The sequence below is a fragment of the Cetorhinus maximus genome, chromosome 10 (assembly GCF_964194155.1).
Source record: "Cetorhinus maximus chromosome 10, sCetMax3.hap1.1, whole genome shotgun sequence".
Lineage (NCBI taxonomy): Eukaryota > Metazoa > Chordata > Chondrichthyes > Lamniformes > Cetorhinidae > Cetorhinus > Cetorhinus maximus.
The window spans coordinates 116,628,486-116,651,696 of record NC_135888.1 but is presented as its reverse complement, the minus strand read 5'-3'; the positions used below and the strand labels follow the sequence as shown (position 1 = coordinate 116,651,696).

At 39.0% G+C, this 23,211-nt stretch overlaps 1 protein-coding gene across 7 annotated transcripts in view; it reads left to right on the top strand.

The window, feature by feature from the left end:
• aff4 (AF4/FMR2 family, member 4) overlaps positions 1 to 23,211 on the top strand; it is a 110,742-nt gene that overhangs the window by 43,978 nt on the left and 43,553 nt on the right. For 4 of the 7 annotated variants that reach the window (XM_078551040.1, XM_078551036.1, XM_078551039.1 and 1 more), the window contains exons 3-9: positions 2,672 to 2,798; positions 3,967 to 4,794; positions 7,370 to 7,414; positions 11,534 to 11,620; positions 12,672 to 12,708; positions 16,372 to 16,423; positions 18,633 to 18,659. In XM_078551040.1, coding sequence (XP_078407166.1) covers positions 2,672 to 2,798; positions 3,967 to 4,794; positions 7,370 to 7,414; positions 11,534 to 11,620; positions 12,672 to 12,708; positions 16,372 to 16,423; positions 18,633 to 18,659 — 1,203 coding nt within the window. Of the gene's footprint in view, positions 1 to 2,671; positions 2,814 to 3,966; positions 4,795 to 7,369; positions 7,415 to 11,533; positions 11,621 to 12,671; positions 12,709 to 16,371; positions 16,424 to 18,632; positions 18,660 to 23,211 lie in introns of all 7 variants that reach the window. The other 3 variants (XM_078551042.1, XM_078551041.1, XM_078551043.1) reach the window with 2 other exon arrangements.

Genomic DNA, 23,211 nt, shown 5'->3' with positions numbered 1-23,211 from the left:
CAGTTATAACATACAGATTTCTTGGCCTCCCTCCTCTTCCCAGCACCATTCTTTCTGACCTGAGGAGGGCCCGCTCTGTTTCCAGCTGTCCCTTCTCTCCCATGGGTACTCAGTTTCCTATCATTCCCCCACCTTCTATCCTTCTCAGTTGGTTGGGGGTGACTAGGGAAGAGTTTCCTTTGGGACAAGGGTTTTTGCATAAGCTCATAATCATCAGCCCAGGTTGCTGCCTGCCTGTACGGCACTCTGTTCCTTTATGTAAGTTCTTATGGGTAGAGAATGGAAGTTTTGAACTCGGAGAATTATTTCACAAAGGTATTTGTAGGTGGCCTCAATTTTAAGTGCCCGTACCCACCGGCCAAAAGAAAGCTGCTTAAACCATTCAAATTCCAGACACATCTGGTCAGGCTGTTTTGAGGGTAGGGAATTTCCGACAGTAATCCTCTAGCACTAACTGGTACACACTTAAAATAGTCCTTTTTGCTGCTTCATTGCTTGTTGCACTTTCCTCGCACAAGAGGGAGTATACCTCATGAACCTTTCCTGTCAGCTTACTCAGCAACAGCAGGGACCGGTGTTGAGTTGAGCACTAACTGCTGTGCTAACCTTGCAAAAGAGATAAAGATAGCGTCCACCTCTTTTTAATCAAATATAGAGATTAAATGGGCAAACTTGTATACCTTCACCCTAAAGTGTAAGCTAGGAGGTGGTTTCCTCACCAGGGCTGTCTTCAATGAGTACAGTGGGATCCTCCCTTCTCAGCTTAAGCTGTTTTAATTTAAACTCCCTTTTCTCTTTCCTGGAATTCACCCTCCTCCTTCCATTCATGCCCCTCTTGTCCTCTCTTTCTCTCTCTCTCTCATCCTCTCCCTCGCTCTCGCCCGCCTCACAATTCATTATCTGTTTCAGTATCCTCAATTTCCACCTCGATGTTTTGCCACTTATTTAAAATTTCTGTTTTTCTGGCTTTCGGGCAGACCTCCACCTCTAAATGCCTACACTTCTACACCTTTTAATTTTTCCAAGGACAGTGCCCCTAACTTCTCACCAGTCATCTCATCCTGTTCAATGAACACATTGACATTGAATGTGGACATTTTAGCACTTTAGCATTACAGTTTTTAGATTGCTTTTGACCAGGTGAGAAGTGGTGAACTGGCTCCCCTCTATTCAATCCCCTCGGTTGGTCACGATAAAGGTTTAAGTTTCTTTTTGACAAGGATATGCCTTTTCCAAATCAGAATTTATTTAACTGCTTAAGTTGTGAGCAATAAGGGGCCAAAGCAAGGTTTTGTTGAGTCAAAGAGCAAATTTATTAACCACTAAACCCAAGAAAAATAATAAAATGCAATGTCAAGCTTTCGTCCCTCATACAGCCATTAGGGAGCAGGTGCACACACATGAAAAATAAGGTCTCTGGCAACCATTGTTTCAATATCCAGTACTTTGCATTTTTACTGTCTCTTCCTTCGGCAGTTATGAGTTTTGATAAGGTGCCTGAATTACAGGAAATTTCTCTCTCTTCACACTCCCCTGAGGGTGATTTGTTGGTTTCTCATCTTCACATTGGAATGTGGCCTTGCATTTTTAAGCAGATTGCTCTATCTCAGTTCAAATAAATAAATTTCCAGTCAATTGAAAGTTGAAAAACCATTTTCAGAAATAAAGAGGCATAGCCTGCTAACAATACCAGGTGATGTTTAACTGAATTATCCACCAAGGCACATGCCATCACCTCTCAAGGCTGCCAATCAATCATATGTAGATATATCAGAATACACAGATCTCACCATTTACACCATCCACATTCATCACAGTATGGCACTTATCTGCTAAGTGCACTAGCTGTCAACATTGAAGTCAATTGCAAATATGTGATTTAAGAAACATCTATTTCAACAATATTTGGGGGTGGAAGCTTCATAATTTTAGCAAGTTGTCACCAGCTTTTTAGAAATTCTTCTGATTTGATTTGCTCTCTAACAGAGATGCACAACATTTATTGAATTACTTCAATATGTTATGGCGACAAATCAAGTCTGAATTTAGGAAGAATCACAATGAGCCAGAGATGGAGTCCTGGGGAATATCATGATTTTGCATTTTCTGTGCATTGTGCAGCAGTTTTACTTACCGCATCATATTAACTTGAGTAAGTCCTCAGGAGTTGTAGGGACTGTACTATAAAATCAATATGAAAATAGCAGTTCTCAAAACCTAGGTGTTTGATTTGTAAAATTTATTGTTAATACCTCAATTCTTTTGAAGGTCATTGTCTCCAGCCATCATTTTATTACAAGTTTACTTTTCTGTTGATTCTGATCAAGTGGGAGTGGTGATTACCTTATTGGTAAAAGATTGGTTTGGAGAAAGTACTGAACCTAATGATGTCAGTATAGCTAACATAAAACCATATTGCTAACTCATGTTTGTGCTCTTACTTCATCTACATGTATTAGTAACTTATGTTGTCTGTTTTGCTGGCTGCGTCTGGCTTATTTGCGTTTCCAAATCTGTATTAATTATGAGGCTTCCTCATTTTAACACATGAAGTAACACTTGGCACCCATGCAGATCTTCTCAAAAATTGCAGTCTGTAAAAGACTCTTTTAGATTCATGCCATCAACATTTCTTTGGAAATGCAACTGGTTGTTTTTTTTTTATTATCAGAAACATGAACCGTGAAGACAGAAATGTACTACGTATGAAAGAACGTGAGCGAAGAAATCAAGGAATTCAGAATGAAGAGACTTTTGCTGGAAATTCCCCTCTCTTTGCTGAGCCGTATAAAGTACAGGTACAGTAAATATGGGTGAGCAAAGCTAATAATTACCCTTGAACATGCAGCTTATTTCGGACAAGAAGCCATGTGTCCTGTCCCATTCACTTGTGATCCTAAAATGGGAATGTTTTGAGATGGCAAAAACAAATTTGAAGCTGAATAAATAAGCTTTTAATATGTAAAATATTTACACCCCTCAAGGTGCTTCATATGTAATGATTTACTTAGATATGTATGTTATATTGGCAAATATGACAAAGATTTTTGTGGACTCCACAGGCGCCAAATGGAAAGTCTTGGCTTCAAGAGTCTTGTGTGAAATGAATTTGATGGGCTTAAGCTAAATCTTTTTTGAACATGCTATACTTTTATTTTCTATGCATGAATGTGTTTCAGGAGAAAAAGTTAGTTTGTTTTTCTGCCGCTTGGAGGTACTCAACCTTGTAGTGAAGAGCCACAGTTCACCAAAAAGCAAAACTATTTCTTTACTTTTCACAATAGCATGTGTGTCATGTATACTTAGGGCAGTTTACTACTTCATGCTTGTTCAATGTCTTACGTTCTTGCTATGGTCTATTCTATGTAATCTTAAGTTTCCCGATTATTTCATAAATTTTAAGGATTGTAAAACTGAGTTTTTCGAAGGCACTATGATAGCTGCCTTTACTGTAAACTTTATTCATTGCACAAATAATCATAGTTCAACAAATTTGTCATAATCAAGCAGAGAAAGATACAGCCTAAATGAAAACGTCCTACTTTTTGGGGTAAGAGAGATGCAGGATCAGATTTCACCCTGTTTTCAGGGTGTATTTTTAAATGGTAATGTTCAATACTAAAGTTTTGACTGTTGTCTGGCTCCACACTGTGGTTGTACCTGTATTTGGTTCTGTGATATTGTTAGAGCTGCACCTGGTCGTGTAATTTTGACCTTTTGTTGATTTATGATGTAACAAGTATAGGTTCTCTCGGTCATATCCCAAAAAATGCGACAGCTGTAATTGAAACTGAAGGCCGTATGTATCAGTAGATGTATTTTGCCTGCTATTGTGATTGTCATGATTCACAAAGTTGCCGCTTTATGCATTGTAGCTGTCAATTGTTGCATTCATCATAAGCTAAACAATTTTATTTAAAAGTTGAGTTTTCTGCTCTTTAATATATATTTTTTTTTTAAATACAGGGGCGAACGGAAGATAAACTTTCTAGCAGAATCCAGAGCATGTTGGGAAATTATGATGAAATGAAAGACTTGATAGGAGATAAATCTCTTCAAAAGCTCATTGGCATACCCAAAGGGACAGTTCCATCAACTACAGATGAGAAACCTGACCAACCTTTTTTTGGTGAGCAGAGACACGGTACATCTCACCAAAGTAGTAAGTGGACTCCAGTGGGTCCAGCAACTTCTGCTCCTGGTACTTCTTCACAGTCACAGAAGAGGTCAAGTTCAGGGTTGCAAAGCAGCCATGGCAGTAGCCAAAGACTTAGTGGTGGCAGCAGCAATACTGGCAGTAGCAGTAGCCAGAGGCACGACCGTGATTCATACAGCAGTCGTAAGAGAAGTGGCCAACATGGATCTGAACATTCAAAATCCCATTCGGTCAGTCCAGCTAAACCACCTGCAGTTTCTTCTTCTTTAAGTTCTAATCATTCCAGATCTCAAGGAAGTGACCACCATAGTAAGGAGCGGCATCGGTCAAAATCTCCTCGAGACCTGGATGCTACCTGGGACTCTCCATCACGTGTTCACACATTTCCTGCCAGTGGGCAGCATTCTTCGCAGTCATTCACTCCTGCATTGATGTCCAAACCCAACTCAATGTTACAGAAACCCACTGCATATGTAAGGCCTATGGATGGACAGGATCAAGCCCCTAATGAATCATTAGAACCAAAGATTCCTTCTGAGCATTATGGTAACCAGTCTCATGGCAGTAGTCTGGCAGAAATGAAGTCAGGCAACAAAGTACATCTCTCAAAACTAAAAATCCCATCTCAGCAAGTGGAGGTAAGCAAATTGTCTCAATTTTTTAACATCAGTTTTTTAAAGCAACTTTATTGATGTACCGGCAAGGTGTAAAATCTTGCCTGAAATAAAAATTGGTATTTTCCTGACACAAGTTCTTTCAAGTAGTTTTAAAACCTCAAACCCAGACTTTACAACCAATACAGAATGGCAGTTAGTTCAATACAAAGCTAAGGCCATAAAATAGTTAGCTGAGCTGCACTTAACTGCTTCCAAATATTACCACCGATGCTGCCAGACCTGAGTTTTTCCAGGTAATTCTGTTTTTGTTTTGGATTTCCAGCATCCGCAGTAGTTTTTTGTTTTTATCCAAATATTACCTTATTGTCCCTGCTGAGACAGATTGCACTGCTTTGTCTTTGCAGAGAACTTTTAAGAATTGGGCTACCTGAGAATCTTGACTGTAAAGTGAGCACTTTCTGCTTTGAGGCATATTATCTGGGTTGTTTCTGTAACAATGACCCATTTTACATGGATAGGCCATTAGCCTGACTCTCCATCTCCTACCAGTAGGATCAGCTTGATAGAATGAAAGGGTATTACCACTTTGTTTCCATTGGATACAAGTACCCACCTGGCTGTCAGCCTTGTATTCTGAGATGAGAACGCTAATCTCCATTCACTGGGGTTGCCTGATGTGAGGCCCGAATCCAGTTCCTTCTGAGTTAGAATTATTCTTGGCACTTATAATTTTTGGACTTTTGCATTATCAAGCATTACCACATGCTTAGTGTAACAATTGTTGGTACATAGGAATGGAAGTTGGCCAACCAGCCCCTACTTTATAGTCAAACCTTTGGGTCACCACAGAGAGTGAATGTCTCTTTAAACTTAAAATTAAAGACTTAAAAGCGAAATTGCTTGCTTAGTAATCTAATAGCTGAACTTACTGTTTAGTCATACAATATGCTTTCTTACCCAGGAAATGTAATTTGTGCCAGGGCTGCTTGTGTTTATTGTAGTCCAAGTAAATGGTCCTACCATGCAGGCAATGCATTTGCCTCTTGCACTGGACCTCAAATGATGTCCTTACAAAATCTCTATAAAATACATATAGGATATTTCATTATTTTTAATTCAAGAGGAAGAAATGGTTTCTCCCTTTGTTCAGGACTATTTTAGAATCTGTTATTTAAAAGTCTATGGTATTGCACTGAATGAATTTGCAATGCAATAGCTGATTAACCTTTGCTCATCACTGTATATTGTTTGTTTGTTACTGTAGGTAGCAGCAATAAGTGCCCCACTTTTTATTTAAAACTTTATTTAACAATGACTTAACTAAGCAAGACTGTTTTATCACTGATTACCAGCTTGGTTCGACTAGTTTTGAAAAATATTCTGAAATTAAATATTCAAGCAGCAGACTGCTGTATAAATAAGGGCTGTCAAAAAGTACTGTCACCCATCAAATAGAGCTAATGAGGACTAACATTTAAATATAGTAAAAGAAAGGTGCGAAACAAAAGCCAGTAAAGTTGAAGCCACTCAGCATCTTTGGAGAGAACAGGAGAGTTTACATTTCAGGTGTGCGCCGTCTAAATTTTGATGATGGGTTTGCACCCAAAACATCAATTTCTCTGCTCTCTCTATTGATGATGCCTGACCTGAATGTTTTCTGTATTTTCTTGGATTTTTTCCAGCATCTGCTGGTATTACTTTTTGTACACAAGGAATAAATTGGGAGTGACTGAAGGAGCTGTTTAGCCACATTAACAAAAGGAAGATGGTGGCATAGTGGCAATGTCACTGGACTAGTAGCTCTGAGGCCCACCCAAATGCTTTGGGGTCTTGGGTTCAAATCCTACCATGGCACCTGGTGGAATTTAAATTCAGTTAATAAAATCTGGAATTGAAAGCTAATATCAGTAATGGTGACCATGGCAATTATCACTAATTATAAAAACTAATGTCCTTTAGAGAAGGAAATCTACCACCCTTAACTGGTCTGGTTTACATGTCACTCCAAACCCACAGCAATGTGGTTGGCTCTTAAATGACCTCAGAAATAGCTTAGCATGTCATTTAGTTCAAGGGCAATTAAGGATGGGCAACAAATGCTGGCCTTGTCAGTGACGTCTACATCACATGAGTGGGCAACTGTTTTGAATTCTGTTTAGCCTATATGTTGCTGTTTGCCTAATTGCAGTATCAAATTCAAAACTTGGTGACTGTAGGCTCCAGCATAGTGGCAATGGTTGTTGATAGAAAATGAAACAAAAACTGGGTTCTTAAAACTTCAAAATTATATCACCAGACCTGTATTTCTATGTGGCTTTGATTCTGGGAGGTGCTATGATCCATGGTATTTAAAATGTTATTGTACGAGCCTTTGGCTTTTTCATGGAATGCTTTCTATTATCTACCTTTAGTTTGTTGGTTCACTCATTTAAGCATAAGTGATCTCCCACTCATTGGATCGGTTCAATTTTGTTAAAATGGTGGTATTGCTGATGATTTGTTAGCAATGTCGGTAGTATACAGCAGACATGAAGCCATCAAATAAAATATTCTGTTGGTAAGAAAAAATTACATTATTTCTTTTTGAAATTTACAGTCTTCTGTGTCAGGTGATGCCAGCTGTGTGGATGAGATTCTAAAGGTATGTCCGTTATGATCATTTGATGTTAGTACTTCTTTCATCTTTACTCCTGGCATTTTTATTTTTTCCTCTCACCCTTTATTCCCTCCTTTCCCAGAGATGCTGACTTATTCAAGGCAATTGTGCTGCTGGGGTATAATATCGCAGGCACTGGAAGCTATCTGGTATTATGGGTCAGGGCCCTGCAGATTGTTTGATTTTATGGTGTGGTTAATTGTAACCAAGACCAATCCTGTGTTCACTCAATTGCTTTACATGCACGTGTACTGGGAGCAGTAATCCTTGCTCACGTTTTCCCTCATCATCCGCTAAGGGCAATTATAGTGCTTCTACTGCTGCCTAATTTAGCATATAGCAGGGATCAAACTTTGTATAATTCTGGTCTGCATGGCTCAGTATAATGCAGATGATGCATTTATCCAAAGATGACCATGTGAATTCCAATCTTGCCATCAGTTTTGCAAAAGCAACTCAGAGGGCATACTTGGTAATACCAGCTGGATCTCCTTTGTAAATGCTTTGCAGTTGTTATGCAATGGCCATAAGGTGTTGTGGATATTTCTTCCCATTTTGCTAAACTGAATGCTTTGAATCAACTGAACAACAATGGTGATACAGTAATGCAAAACCAGAAAAGGTAGAAGGCATGAAAATTAGCTTTTAACTGTAGTGTTAGACTGTTTTCCTGTTATAAATGTACGCTACTTCAAAGTTCGTTATACAAAAATAAATTGAGCTTCGCTTGCATTGAAATCTGTGGAATTAAGAAGTAGTGAAAATCTATAAATGGATGAAGTATCTTTAATTTTGCTGAAAAAGAGATACTTTTTGAAAAAGCTTTTCAACTTGGACTAATCAGAACACTTCACAAGAAATACCATTGTATGGGGAAATAGATACTGCATGAGAAGAGTGTGCTGATTAGTTGGCAAGTGAACTCTGATTGGTAGAGGCAGTGCCATGGAGAATGCACCAGTTGATGGTGGCTGACAGTTAACTGCCAAGCATTGTTTGAAACTTAAGCTGGACAGCTTGACTCTGGTCAAAACATTGCCCTGGGGAATGAACCAATGAATGGCTGACACTTATTTCGTTTAGCTGAAACAGGTGCAATGTGTGTCCATGTTCTTTCTGTCTTCAAAGAACAGAGCCCTGTCTATTAATATATGTAGCTTCCAGTACACACACGCCACACTGCGAGCCCGATTGATGATCTCAAATTGGTTGTCATCATAATTCTTAGTACACTGAGGATTATTTAGCAAATGTTGTCTGATCGCAGAATCACACCTAAAGTTGGACACTTTTGAGTTTTGCAAGCATGGGCTGGTTGGATACAGCCCTTACCTTGACAGTTGCAAACGACGGAATGGACATGCTGTTTGATGGAATCCAGTCTTTGTGACGTACGGCCTACGTACCTGGCATCGCACTAACACTGAAATTCATACACCATGTTACTCATTTGTGAGATAGCGGGAACGCCTTTCTGGCTTGACAGCAGCATCCTGTTGGTGACAAAAACCACCTGTGTTGCTACTGCATAGTAGCAGCATGAAACAGCTAGCTTCACTTGTTGCTCAAATATTTGAGATACCTTGCCTTTCCAGGGTAACCTGAGGTGGACTGGGCACTTTTCCAGGCCTTAGGCCTGTTCATGAATTTGCACGATATACAGCGTGAAATGATCTGATCAGGGTAGCCATTATCCCTCAGGGTATGCCTATTTCAGCATCAAGCTTGCGTGGTGAGCAAATGGCTCAGGCCCTATTTACGAGGTTCCCGATAAGGCCAATCTTATAGCGAGTGGAACTATAGTCCCACAGCGTGTGTTGACGAGTGAAGGTAGGTTTGTGGTAGGCCATGGTAGAGAACCCCCTAGCGGATTTCTCAACTAGTACGTCAAGGAAAGGGAATTCATTTGACTGCTCCATTTCAATGGTGAATTTGAGCGCCAGATGGAACCCATTAAGATATGCAAGGAATTATTACATGCAGCTGCAGATTTAAATATAACAAATATCATTGACATTGCCAGCCTATTCATCAATGTTCCACTTAAGGGATCCACAGATATTTGCACTGCAGCACTATACCATGACGATCTAGACCCACCACCATTGCGTGAATCAGTATTCATTGAGCTTATGAACTCGGCAACTTAAATTTCAGCTTTAATGACACCATGTATGTCCAAATAGATGATGTTGCCATGGGATCCCCTTTTTAAGCCCAGCTCTCTCAAATATATTTGCTGGGTTCCATGAGAAATATGTCTTCAATGGAATGACACCCAACCTCCTACCCCTTTTATATATCAGATACGTGGATGGTACATTTGCTATATTTAAATCCACAGCTGCAAGTCATAATTTCCTTACATGTCTTAATGGGTTCCATCCTGTGCTTAAATTCACCTTTGAATTGGAGCAGTCAAATGAACTCCCTTTCCTTCACGTATTAGTTGAGAAATTTGCCAGGAGATTTTCTACCATGGTCTACCGCAAGCCTACCTTCACTGGTCGATACACTCGTTGGGACTCTTATAGTTCCACACGCTTTAAGATTGGTCCTAATGGCAACCTCGTAAATGAGCCATTTGCTCACCATGCAAGCTTCGTGCTGAAATAGGGTGCATCAAAGGCATCTTGCAGAATAATAATGGCTACCCTGATGGATCACTTCACACTTTATATCGTGCAAACTCATAAACGGGCCCAAAGGATGTCACTTTCAGCCCTGAAAAGTGCCCAGTTCCCCTAAGATTTCCTTGAAAGAGCAAGGTATCGCAAAAATTTGAGCAACAAATGAAGTTAACTGTTTCACGCTGCTACTATGCAGTAGCAACACAAATGGTTTTTGCCACTAACAGGAAGCTGCCATCAAGCCAAAATGACGTTTCCACTATCCCACAAATGAGTAATGTGGTGTATGAATTTCAGTGCTAGTGTGATGCTAGGTATGTAGGCCGTACGTCCTAAAGACCGGAGGATCATATCAAACAGCATATCCCTTCCGCTTTTGTAACAGACAAGGTACAGACCATACCCAACCAGTCCGTGCTTGCAAAACTCAAAATACAGTGTCTAACATTGGATGTGATTCCATGGTTGGGTGTCAATTGCTAAATAATCCGCAGTGTGTTAAGAATTACGCTGACAGCCAATTTAAGATTGTCAGTCGGGCTTGCCGTGTGGTACATTTACATGTGCTGGAAGCTACACATATTAACACACAGGGCCCTGTTCTTTGCAGACAGAATATGTGCACACACTGTACTTGTTTCAGATAAACAAAATAAGTGACAGCCATTCGCTGTTTTTTTCCTCAGGGGAATGTCTTGACCAATTGGAGTCAAGATGTCTGTTTAAATTTCAAACAATGTTTGGCAGTTAACTGTCAGTCACCATCAACTGGTGCATTCACCATGGCAACGCCGCTACTGGAGTCCACTTGTCAACCAATCAGCACTCTCTTTTCGTACAATATAAATATGTTATTTCCCCTGACATTTGGTATTTTCTTGCGAAATTGAACTGCTGAGTCCAAGACAAAAAACGTCTCTCTTTTTCAGCAATACTCAAGTTCTGCACCACCAAATATCCATCTTTAGTTAGTTAGTTGATCCCCTGTTGGATTATACATGGGAAGTCAAAGACCAAGTTCAATATTTAAGTGAAGTGCTGTTAGAAGGCAGGGGATAATTTGACCCGAGCGCACTGTGATTCAGCCCCCACATTAGTTAAAATTCTGTACTTATATATCTTTTGTAAATTCTGGTGCCCATATTTATAATGTAAATTGATTATGTAGACTTATGTTCTAATTGGTGGGAAGGTGTAATTATACATCACTCTCCATTATAAGTTTGATTATATAAATTTATAATGAAAAATTTTGCCAGGGTGTGTGTGCAAAAGTAAGCTTTTTAATGTATTAGGTAGTTGAAGCTACAAGATTTTTGAGCTGTTATCAGAATATAACATAAGAAATAGGAGCAAGAGTAGACCACACAGCCCATCAAGCCTGCTCTGTATAAATTACTTGTTGGTTAGGATTTATTATTGCGTCATCTGTCATGGAATACAATTCTGACCCATTGTACACTGTGTGCTGTAGGAAATGACACACTCCTGGCCACCACCACTGACAGCAATTCATACACCGTGCAAGGCTGAGCCATCAAAATTTCCATTTCCAACAAAGGTGGGTATCTGTGTTTACTTCTACAGACATGGAATATTTAAAACTGGGGTCAAGAGAAGAGTACAAGAACAGTGGAATTGGTGTGATGTAGGAAAGAAATAATGTAGCTGTGAATCCGTGATGTGGGAGAAGAAAAAGGAACTACTCAGTGTGAGAGAAAAAGAAGAAATGTCAAAGGACAAGCACACTGCAAGAGTGAGGAAGGCATTGCAGAGGAATTCACAATGCAAGGGAACTTCAGTATCTTTGTATCCTTTTAGTGCAATATATAAACTTTAAAATTTGACACATTACATTTTAATGTTGATGATATTAATGATTTATTTGAACAAATGTAAATCCATTCCTGAGATGGGAAGCTCAAATGCATTGGTAAAGTGAATATTTCCACTAATGCACAGCTAAGGGGAACCTGTGATTATGTACAGATGTCAGTTTGTATTGAAGATGATGCATTCATTTTGCAGCAAATCTAGAAGCACACTTACTAACTAGTTTGAGGAAGCTTCACTACTTTGCATTTTTTGCAAATTGAAAATCACTACAGTTTGGGATTAACCTTGGTGTGTTTCTTTCTCTCTTCCATTTCCTTTTGCTTTCATGCTGCATCTGATCCTTTTTTTGTCCTGTAGCTGCTCTTATCTACCCCACTGACTAGATTCTTGTCCCTACCAAAGGTGCATTTCAATTCTTTTTAGGGTTTATTTTCTCTGGTTAAGGCTCAATTAACAGATTTTGGTGAGTGGAAAGTTCATTGTACTGGGTTTGAAAGAGGTCCTAATTGTGAGTAAATTTAAGAAACTACTTCCAGCACTGTTTTCCAACATGTATTGTGATTAAAACCCTACAGAATATGTACACGATCTTGCAGGTAAAGTACACTATGAAAATTTCCTGAATGGCAGTGGATTTTAGAAGCCTATATTGCTTAAAATTTGGATAGTCAGCGGAACATCTATGGGTAAAGGAGAAGTTTGTTCCATTTCCAGTCCTAGAATGATCATTTTAGTTGAAGTACATTTCACATCTTTATTATCTTTTATCTTTTTAGGAATCTCAGCATGTTAACTACAATGTACCAGGGCAGAGTAAGTATTTAAAACTATTTAAAATGGGATGTTTATTAATTTATCCATATTAGTCTTCATTACATGGTGTGATGCTCCTGTCAGTAGAAAATTACATATCATCCAATTTGCTGACAGCCAAACCATGGAAGATCTTCTTTTATCATAATCTAAACAAAGACTGCATACTTAAGTCATGGCACGCTAATGAAATTTCTCTGCGAAAAGGTAATGAGGAGTAAAGGCAGTTACTTGGAATGTACAAACTGCAGTGACAGAAAAACACCAGAGAAACACAATCATACCTGACCTGTCTATGAGCTTAACCAGTGTTTACTTAACATTAGCTAACCATTTTTAATCTTTGAAAGCGACACCTACACCTTAAAAGATTGATTAATTGTGTTTGCTCATGGTATATAATAGCTTTATACTTTGTCTGTAGCACTGAAATTCTAACACTCTTTTCTGACTACTTTGGGGTGTAACTTCAATCAGGAAATGCCACTATTATCCATTTACTGCACGCCCAGCAGATATTAAAATTCTACCATGTGCTCTCATGTACCCCCATGAGTACTTCTATGGGAATCCACTAATAGTTTTAAAACCTTGTCACAATAATAAAATGAAACATATATTCACTACCTAAGTGGAGTGATTTAAAAACTAAATTATCTTAATGGTTAACAGTTGCCCATATTCATTTACAACTTTCAGGCTACATTAAGATTGTAGGGATAATTTGTCTTCAGAATCTGATGAGCCTTTTATTCCAAGTCAGATTGGCAGTATAACTCATGGTCAGGTGTAAATTTAGTTCTGCAATGCCCACCATCTGGCAAGGTCGGGTGGTGAAAGCCCAGGGCAGCTAGGCACTTCTTCACAGCAGGAAGGAAAAATTTGAGGCCAAGTAATTAAGAGACTGCTCTCAACATGCCTATTAATTAGTTAAAGGACAACAGTTAGCAAAGAACTGGACACTGGTCACATGCCGGTAATCACGAGTGGTTGGAGCAAGCGAAAATGGTGCTAAAATATGAAGTTGATAGACAATATTTCTTTCTTAGTGGCTAGTTGTTAACACCTCCTTATCGATTAAGGAACGAAACTGGTGGTATAAGATTGTTTACCCAGGAATGTATCTGTTCCTGTTGATTATAAAGAATGCATAGTGGCACTGAAATATCCAATAATGCTAGGGGTAATTAGGTCAAAATAATAAACACTTCATAATTATTTAATGTGTTATTTACCTGGTTAAATCTAAAGTATTAATATACTTGAAATGTAAATGTTGACCAAAGATTGAAAGAAAAAACAAGCTTGCATTTATGTAGTGCCTTTAATTTCCACAGAACATGATAAAGCCCATCAGTTAATTAATAATTTTGAAATCTAGACACTGACATAAGATAAATATAGTGGCCAATTTGTCCGCAGCATAGTCCCATGAACAGCAAGGATAAATGACTAGATGAACTGAAACAAAAGCAAAATACTGCGGGTGCTATAGATCTGAAATAAAAAAAGTGGTGAAAAAACTCAGTAGGTCGGGCAGCATCTGTGGAGAGAGAGCCATATAACCATAAAGTTACAGCACAGAAAGAGGCCATTCAGCCCATGGCTAATGTTCGACTTGAAGTATTAACTCTGTTTCTCTCTCCACAGGCGCCAGACCTACTGAATTTTTCCAGCACTTTCTATTTTTAGACCAGATAAATTGATTTACTGGTGTTGAGGGACAAACATAGGTCAGGACTTCTTGGATAACCCCCCCTGCTCTCTGAATAGTACTATGTATTAATGGTATGTTAATTGTATTACTAAGATTAAGGATATATAAGTGGAAGTCACTGATTGATTTAAGTACCTTAAGCACATACTAGTGGAACAAAAGGTGTTGGGTAGAGGAAGGCATTTACAATGTTGCATTCTGTAAATAAATCTAGTATTAAGTAAACGATTGGTTTCCTACTTCATCTTGTTGTCAGAAGTTTAACACTATGAATCGTTTATGTCCACTAGCGAGGGCGGTTGTAACTTATGCTTAACATCTCATCCCAAAGATGTCGTCTCTGTCCAACACTCCATCCAGAACAAAGGAACAATCTTAAATTAATGCTAGGCCTTTTAGGGGTGACATCAAGAAGCACTTTTTCTCTCACACAGGGCACTGGAAATCCAGATACTTCTTTCCATGAAGTGGTGGATGCTGATGCTGGTTAGTTGAAACTTTCAGCACTGAGATCAATAAATATTTGTTAGGTGGAGTGTATCAAGAGGTATGGAGCAAAGGCAAGTAAATTGTGCTGAGATACAAATCAGCATTGATCTAACTGACTGGCACCACAGTTGAATGACCTCCTATTTCTGTGTGTTTCCTTCAGTACTACATTATAATGCTGACCTAATTTATGTGCTCAAGTCTCTGAAAAGGGGGGTGAATCCTCAACCTAATTTTGGAAGGATGTTACCACTGAGCCAAGGTTGACACTATATTCTTTTTTCAAAAACTTTCCTGTATTATCCAACTATGGATTTCCCTTCCATACATTGGATTTCCCTTGCTTGATTCTACTTTTATCCGTGTGATAGAAAAATTCCTCCAAATTAGCTTTTCGAATGCCGAAGCCATTGTCTTTTTGCCTCATTATCCCTCACACTTCACTCCCTTAACCACTGATTCCATCCCCTTTTGGGACCAATGCTTCAGGCTAAATCAAACTCTGTGAAGCCTTGGTACCCTATTTGATCCTGAGCTGAGCACCCAAATATATGTCCTCTGCCACAAAAAGACTAACTACTTCTACCTCCAGCTCTGTAACATTGCCCATCTCTCCCTCAGCCCATTTGCTGTTAAATCTTGTTCAGAATTGTCACCTTATGACTGACTGTTCCAATGATCTCCTGGCCAGCCTCCTCTCCTCCCTTCTTAAACTTAAGCTCATCCAAAACGCAACTCCTGCTCAACCATCATCCCTGCTCTCAATGAGCTTCTTTGTCTCCATGTTTCTCGTGCAGTCAGATCCCTTATTAGCCTTATGCACCACCGCCCCTTATCTTTGTAGCCTCCTCCAGCCTACATTTATGAAAACACTGCAGTCGAACTCTGACCTCCGACACATTCTCCACTTCCTTCACTCCACCATTGATCACTGTGCCTTTAGTTGGCCAAAAGCTCTGGAATTTCTTCCCTGAACCCCAGTTTCCTCCAAACCTATATCAAAGCAAGTGTGTCTGCCTTCCCCAACCTCCCTTCTCCCTCTTGAACTCTGACTCCCTGCTGAGCTATTGAATGTGGATAGAATGTTCAACTGTGATGAGCACCAAGGACAAACCTGATTCTACCCTCATCCAGTGATTACACCACAAAGGGCAGCGGTTAGCAATGAGAACAACAAAATTATTTTCACCCTCAGCCTAGGTTACTGAGACCAATTGGAGTGCTTCCAGCACTACCCAATTAAGATCAGTTAATTCAGCACAGGTCAAGCATTGAACCGGCACCTGCTTAGTCTGTGACTCACCTACTCTCCAGACATGCTCACTTGATAATTAAGAGAGCCTTTGTCCAGTACCTTAAAAGTTAGGTAGAAATCTATTGCACATAATTGAAGGCCTTGAACTGTTTTTGGTAGTGTTTAGAACTATATTTTTTTAATAATGAGATTTTAATTGCAGAGAGATACAATGCAACTTCAAAATCAACCTCCAGTCATCACCAAGCAAAATGGTAAGTAATTTTCATTTTGCCTTATTTTGGAACAAGAATTTCTCTGCACACTCTTACAGTAATCATAAAATCTTTTGTATAAAGATTGGGTTTACAATTTTAGTGCATTTAGAACATGGAGGAATCCTTCCCTCTTCTTTCAGCATATTTTTGACTGAGGAAGATGTATAATGAAGTATGCAAACTGCAAGTAAGCCTTAGGCTGGAATGTGTCCAGTTTCTTTGTCAGCTAATAGTCATCTCAACAGTATAGTACCACAACCAGTAGATGATCTTGATGCTGTGTTTATAAATTGTTTTGGCAACATGCAGTGTCGGGGAATATACTTATCCTGGGAAGGGTGCATTTAATGATTCTGCAGCCTGTTCATATTAGAATTGGCCTGTTCCAGATATTTTTGTTTTACACTTGGCTACTGGCAAAGGGTTGTGGCAGGCACCAGTTTTGAAAATATGTGTGCATAACTCAGGTGTGTGAAGCCAGATGATATGAAAGGTAGTTTTAAAAATGTTAAACCATTTTGTAATTTTACTGATTTAATTATTTTAATATTTGTATACTGTATAATTTGTATTTCAATTAATTTCCATGCTTTTCAATTGTCAATAAATATGACTAAAGGTATCTCTTGTAAAGTTTCAAGTCTGTTGTTATGATGTCAATGTCCTTATCTTCTGGAGGGGACACTCAAGAAAAACAAATACTCCACTTAAAGTTCCTGTTGATTTACTTTTGTTTTTAAACTGCCATCTCTTTCTCCTCTTCCCCATTAAAAATAAATTCCATCCAAACAGATAAATCATCTTTGTAATTGCAGCAAATGCTATATGAAAATGGCATTAGAATTGTTACTTCTAATTGTTCTCTCCCCTACTGTTGTGATCAAGATTGTAAACTTGCAATATGGGAACCTGTCGTCAAAATCTTGGTCTCAACTTCCCTTGCATCTCCCAAATCATGGGATCTATATTAATTGTGGGCTTCACACCATTCAAAATTTTAGTTTACACTTGATATATGTTAAAGTGAAAATGGTATTTGAGAGAGTGCAGCTGCTAACAACTTGTTGGAGAAATTAAAATGTGCATCGCTTGCCTATTGGTGATTATTCTGCGCATAACTGAACACAAGTCAAGTGATTGCAAGTAGGGAACTATTAGGTGAGGAGGATCTCTCCAACAACTAAAGGGTAAATGCAGTGTGTGGCCTGGTGTTGAGCTGTATAAGTGTCAGCTACAATCCGAAGCCTCTGTTGGCAGTGGTTATGGAAGTTCCCATTATTTCAGACTGTAGAGTGACCCAACAAGCCATGGAGATCATGTTACACTACCCTCCATGTTCAAGTCCTAATCAGTGCTGCATCTATTGATGATTATTGTAGAGTGCGGGAATGGGACTAATAGGATTCCTCTACAGAGAGCCAGTTTGGACTCGATGTACCGAATGGTCTCATCCAATGCTACAATGACTTTAACTCTATTGAGGCAGGAAAACAGTGATGTCATTGCCAAGCATTTGCAAGTTAGATGCCTCCTGTGGTTGAATGGATTTACAAAAGAGCAATAAAGTTGCTGGAGGGCTTCCAGGCGAATGTATTTTGTCATGCTTTAAAATAATTAACTGGTTTATAGTGAACCTAATCATCATTTAAGTGCCACCCTCCTCTTCAATTGGCCTCTCACAACCATCAATTTTAAATATTTAATCTTCTGGGCAGCCTGATAGTGCATTATGAATTATGAGGATTCCACTGCCTCCACTTTGATTTTCCAACAGCCAGTTATACACCAATGTAACCCACTGGTGGAAGCTACAATGATTTTTTATTGTCCCTAAGTTTGCAGTTCTTGATTCAGTTTTTATTAAGTATTGAGTACATTAGTAACAATAATAACTGAAATAGTACCAGGATTACACAGCAAACAAGAGGACCTGGCAACAAAGAATTTCAATGCCATAATTGAAACTTGATTGGTTTGGTTTTCTTATGTTTTAAATCATGCAATTCAGCAATATTGGCATGCGTTTGTAGATAAAATGTGTTCTTAAATGAAGAGAACAGAAATAGAGAAGTGTCAAATGTAGCTTTTTACTTTTTTAAAACTACTTTGGATTCCAAACCACTAAAAATGTATGAAGCAAAACTTAGGTACCAAATTTAATAGCTTATAAACATTATGATTTAACACCTTCTTTCTTTTTAAATAGCTCTGAAACTGACCAAACTGCTTCAAGGTAAGTCTGCATTGGGTTTTCATTCTAACATAGAAAACAGACTTGTGTGGTATACAGTATATTTGTTTGGTGCTTGGACCTGAGTTGCAAATGATGATGCTATAGAACAGTCTCCATACTTTTTGCTATTCTTTCTCCATTGCCTAAAGAGCTAGGTCACTTTCCCAACTTCTTCTATAAAAGGTGTTCAGGTGCCATCTGCAGTAATGTTGGGTAGTGCAGATCATGTAGTGGTATAGGTGGGAATTAGCAGCTAAATGTCACAACTGTTTAGCCTGTCTGTTTCCTTTGTGAAGATGACCTACTCTTGTCATTACTTTTACCAGATTCTGAATCTGCTTGAGATAAGTATTCCTGGGGGTGCTGTTACACCATGGGCTGAGGGGATCATACCACCTCCTTGACCTAACCTAATCTAGCAGTGCAGAACTACCAAGATGTCTTTTTCTCTTTCATGGTCTTTTTTTTTGTCCCTCCTCGCTCATGCTGCCCTGTTATGCAGTGTTATTGGAAGTGGCATGTTTTAGGCGACCTATTAAACAGAAGCATTATCTGTACAAGTGGCAGTAAGGAATCACATGTTACTTTTCAAAAAAACATCAGGTTTTCTTGGCTATTATTAGTCTTTCAAGTAATGCCACTTAAATAGATTAACATAATCTCAGTGCTGTTTCTGGCACTGTATTGTGTAAAAATTATTCTCTGCGTTTGTCACTGAACAACAGAGAAATCCCAAAAGTAATCCTTGGCTGTTAATGCTTTGACACTTGCTGAGGATATGGAAGGTGCGATACAAGAACCAGATTTTTTTTCTTAATGCTGACCAGGGCTGGAATGTGGCTCTTAAAATGGAATTTTTTTTTAATGTTAGACACACACATGTACGTGTATGTCTAACATTCATTGCCATGTCGTAATTTCCTGTAAGATGGTTGTGACTTGTCTTTTTAAACTGCTGCAGTCCATGTAGTTGTAAGTACATTGAGTGCTGCTAGGGAGAGAGTTCTAGGATTTTTGACCCAGTATTTCTTTAAATCTTTCCCAGTGAATTTGGGGAAGCTTTAGTTGAAGTAAGAGTGCTGAAAACCACTGGGGCTTTTCCACAAAATCGTTGGTAAGCTCTTTTGTTTTTAAACACCTGGGGAGGGGGGGGGAATTGAATGTGTAGAACCTTCTGAACTTAGCACTGTACAGCCTTCACCTTTCTGCTCTCTCTAGTCTCTCTCTCTCTCTCTCTCTCCTGCCCTGAATACTTATTTTCTGCCCCTTTGCTATTCCCTCCTACCACCCCCAGTTCCCTCCATTTTCCTCTCCTGTACTCCTGTCTGAATGCCCATGCCTGTCGTCATGTTCCCACCTACCAAACACAGCAAACAGAACTTCCAAGATTACACGCAAATAAGTTGAGCCTGAAGGAGTAACAAAGGGGAGGATGGAGCTAAGGTGCAGATTATTTGGCAAGAACTGAACAAAATGGTAATGGACATATAGAGGTCTCCTACAAATTCTCATTGCCTTCCAAGCAGCCAGACAAGTATGGTGGTGACCATGGATTCTTATTTTATAATTAGAGATGAGCGTATTCAACATGCATGTGGAAGCTGACTTTATACCTTTGGATGATAAGGAGGAGCATGCAGATAAGGAATAGGAGTTAATAGTTCCTGGGTGGAACCTTGTGGCACGTTACAGATGACAGTGGTGGAGTACAAGGAAAAACGATCGCATGGAAAGTGCTGATTATATTGGAGTGTGGTAATATAGTAATTATATTAATATATTAGTAATCCAGGTGCCTAGTCTGTTAATGCAGAGAATAAGTGTCATGGAAGATGATCATTTGAATGTAAAAAGAAATCTGGGAACAAAAAACTGGTATAAATTCATAATTTAAAAAAGTGACCACAAAGCTGTCAAGAATGTTTGTATTTTTAAAAAAAACGCATACAGTTCTTTAATGTCATTTAGGGAAGAAAATTTGCTATCCTTACCTGACTTGGTTTGTATACAATTCCAATGGTTAATTCGCCTCCTGACTCCCTAACGCATGTCCACCATTTACAAGACACAAGTCGGATGTGTGATGGAATACTCTCTTTTTCTGGATGAGCGCAGCCCCAATAACGCTTGAAGCTTGACATCATCCAGGACAAAGCAACCTGTTTGATTGGCACCCCATCCACCACCTTCAATATCCACTTCCTCTGCCACTGACGCACAGTGGTGGCAGTGTGTACCATCTATAAGATACACTGCTGCACTTCATTAAGGCTCCTCCGACAGCACCTTCCAAACCCGTGACCTCTACCATCTAGAATGGCAGGACAGCAGTTGCATGGGAACACCACCTGCAATTTCACCTCAAAGCCACATACCATCCTGACATGGAACTATATCGGCATTCGTTCTCAGGCGTTGGGTCAAAATCCTGAAACTCCCTTTCTATAATAGTATGTCGGTGTACCTATACCACATGGACTAATGCAGTTCAAGAAGGCAGCTCATCTTCACCTTCTCAAGGACAGTTGGACAATTAATGCTGGTCCAGCCAGTGATGCCCATACCCCGTGAGCGAATAATTTAAAAATACTCAATTGCCCTTAGAAGTAGCCTAGCAAGTCACTTAGTTATATCAAACCACTACAAAGAGAAGAAACTGCAGCAGTTCAAGGAGGTGGCCCATCATTATCTTCTCAGGACACTTAAGATGGGTAATAAATGCTGGCCCTGCTCATGACACCCACATTCAGAGAGTAAATTTCTTTAAAAAGTGGGACCAAATGCAGTTGATACCATGGAGTGGACAGTGTGGTGTGCATGTATCAAATGCTCTAGAAAGGTTGAGAACAGGGAGACTGGAACATACCACAGTCAAAAAAAAAAAGTTGATTTTTGTCAGGCTGCAATAGACACTAAGCAAAGTAGAAACTGGACTGAAGGGCTTTAAACAAAGAATAATGAGAAAGGTGAGCCCAGACCTCCAGGATGATGTGCTCAAAGATTTTGAAAAAAGGGAGGTCTCAAATCATTCATTCAAATTATAGTATTGACTGAGCCACGACAGTTTAGCCCACTGAAGCTTATTGCAAATTCTGTTTTTTTAGAAACAGTTATCTGGATTTCACTCAGACTAGGAGAACCTAGAAAACAGTAAATCACACTGTTGCAAGGATTTGACTTTGCCAAATAGATGCATGTTTCAGTAACTGTTCCGATTGATTTTTGTATTTCACAAGGTGCTAACAGATAAAAGCTAAAAACACACAGAACCCACAGAGGGGGTCAGTACAAATAGCTTGTGCTTTTAGGGTTGGATTTTCAAAGCTCGGGTCAAGTGTGACCTTGGACCTAAAGGTTGGGCATCTCTGCAATAGACTGCCGTATGTGATCCTTTGTGGTGATGTATTTAATTTCTTCCTCCAAAAACAATGTACAATACTGAGCAGTTCACTACCAATCCTATATGCTATCAGGAAAACTCAGTGCTGCGATTCTTGTTGCGAAATAAGTGTTGGGTACCTTCACGTTCTGTGACTTTGTATTGTGTAATCATCACTTTGAACTCCATGTTCTTCCAATATAATAATAAGAAAACGTTTTTCTTTAAAGATAGTTTAGCCAGCAATGAATTTTAAACTGTAATAGACATTGATATTTATAAATCACTGTGTACATTTATTAAGACATCTGCATCACAATTGAATTTTTTTTAAATTAGAAGTATCTAGCCTGCATTTAGCTACTTTGCATACCCCAGTTTCCCCCTTACCTATGACTTGCGTTTTGTTTCTTTCATGCATACCCCTCTCTCCAAATTTGCAATTTGTTCTGCCAGTTTGATTGCTACTGCTATTGTCCATTCTGAGTTTAATTTACGGAGTTTCTTGTCAGTAGAAATTCCAATAATTACAGGAAAGCTACTCAATAGATGCCACACTCCAAAGTCAGCTTGGCGACCCTTCCACTCAGGGTAAAGAGGCGATCAAAATCAGCACGTTTAAATTGGACACTAGCAAATGTTGGAAGCAAAACATGATTTTACAGAGTAATGGATTGTACAGAACAGACATCTTGTGCTATGCTATAACTTTCTCCTATAACGTACTTGTCACACTAAAGTTTAGGATTTAGACAGCTTACCTACTTAACAGTTTATATTCTACAATCCACATTATAGTTTTATAATCAGTCATATTTGTTTGCTTATTTGCTTCCAGTGAAGATATCATCTTCATTTTTTATATGTTCACGTATTGCAGCAGCTTCCTGGTCCCTTCAGTTTGTTTAAAAACTAAAGTACTACTATTTTGTCAGTCTTAGAATTTCTGATTGTGAACTGCAAATTTATATTTGGCAGTGTTGATTAATCTTTCAGTACAGATAATGTCAGGCATCAGCAGCAGTAATTCCTTGCTTAACGTTGCTGCATTTCTGAAAAGTGCATCTTCAGATGAAACAATGTTAAGTGAATCTGATTTCCCCATTACAACCAAGGTAAAAGGTTCCTATCAGAAAAATATTGAAAATTATACCCTGTAAGCTTAGGTACAGT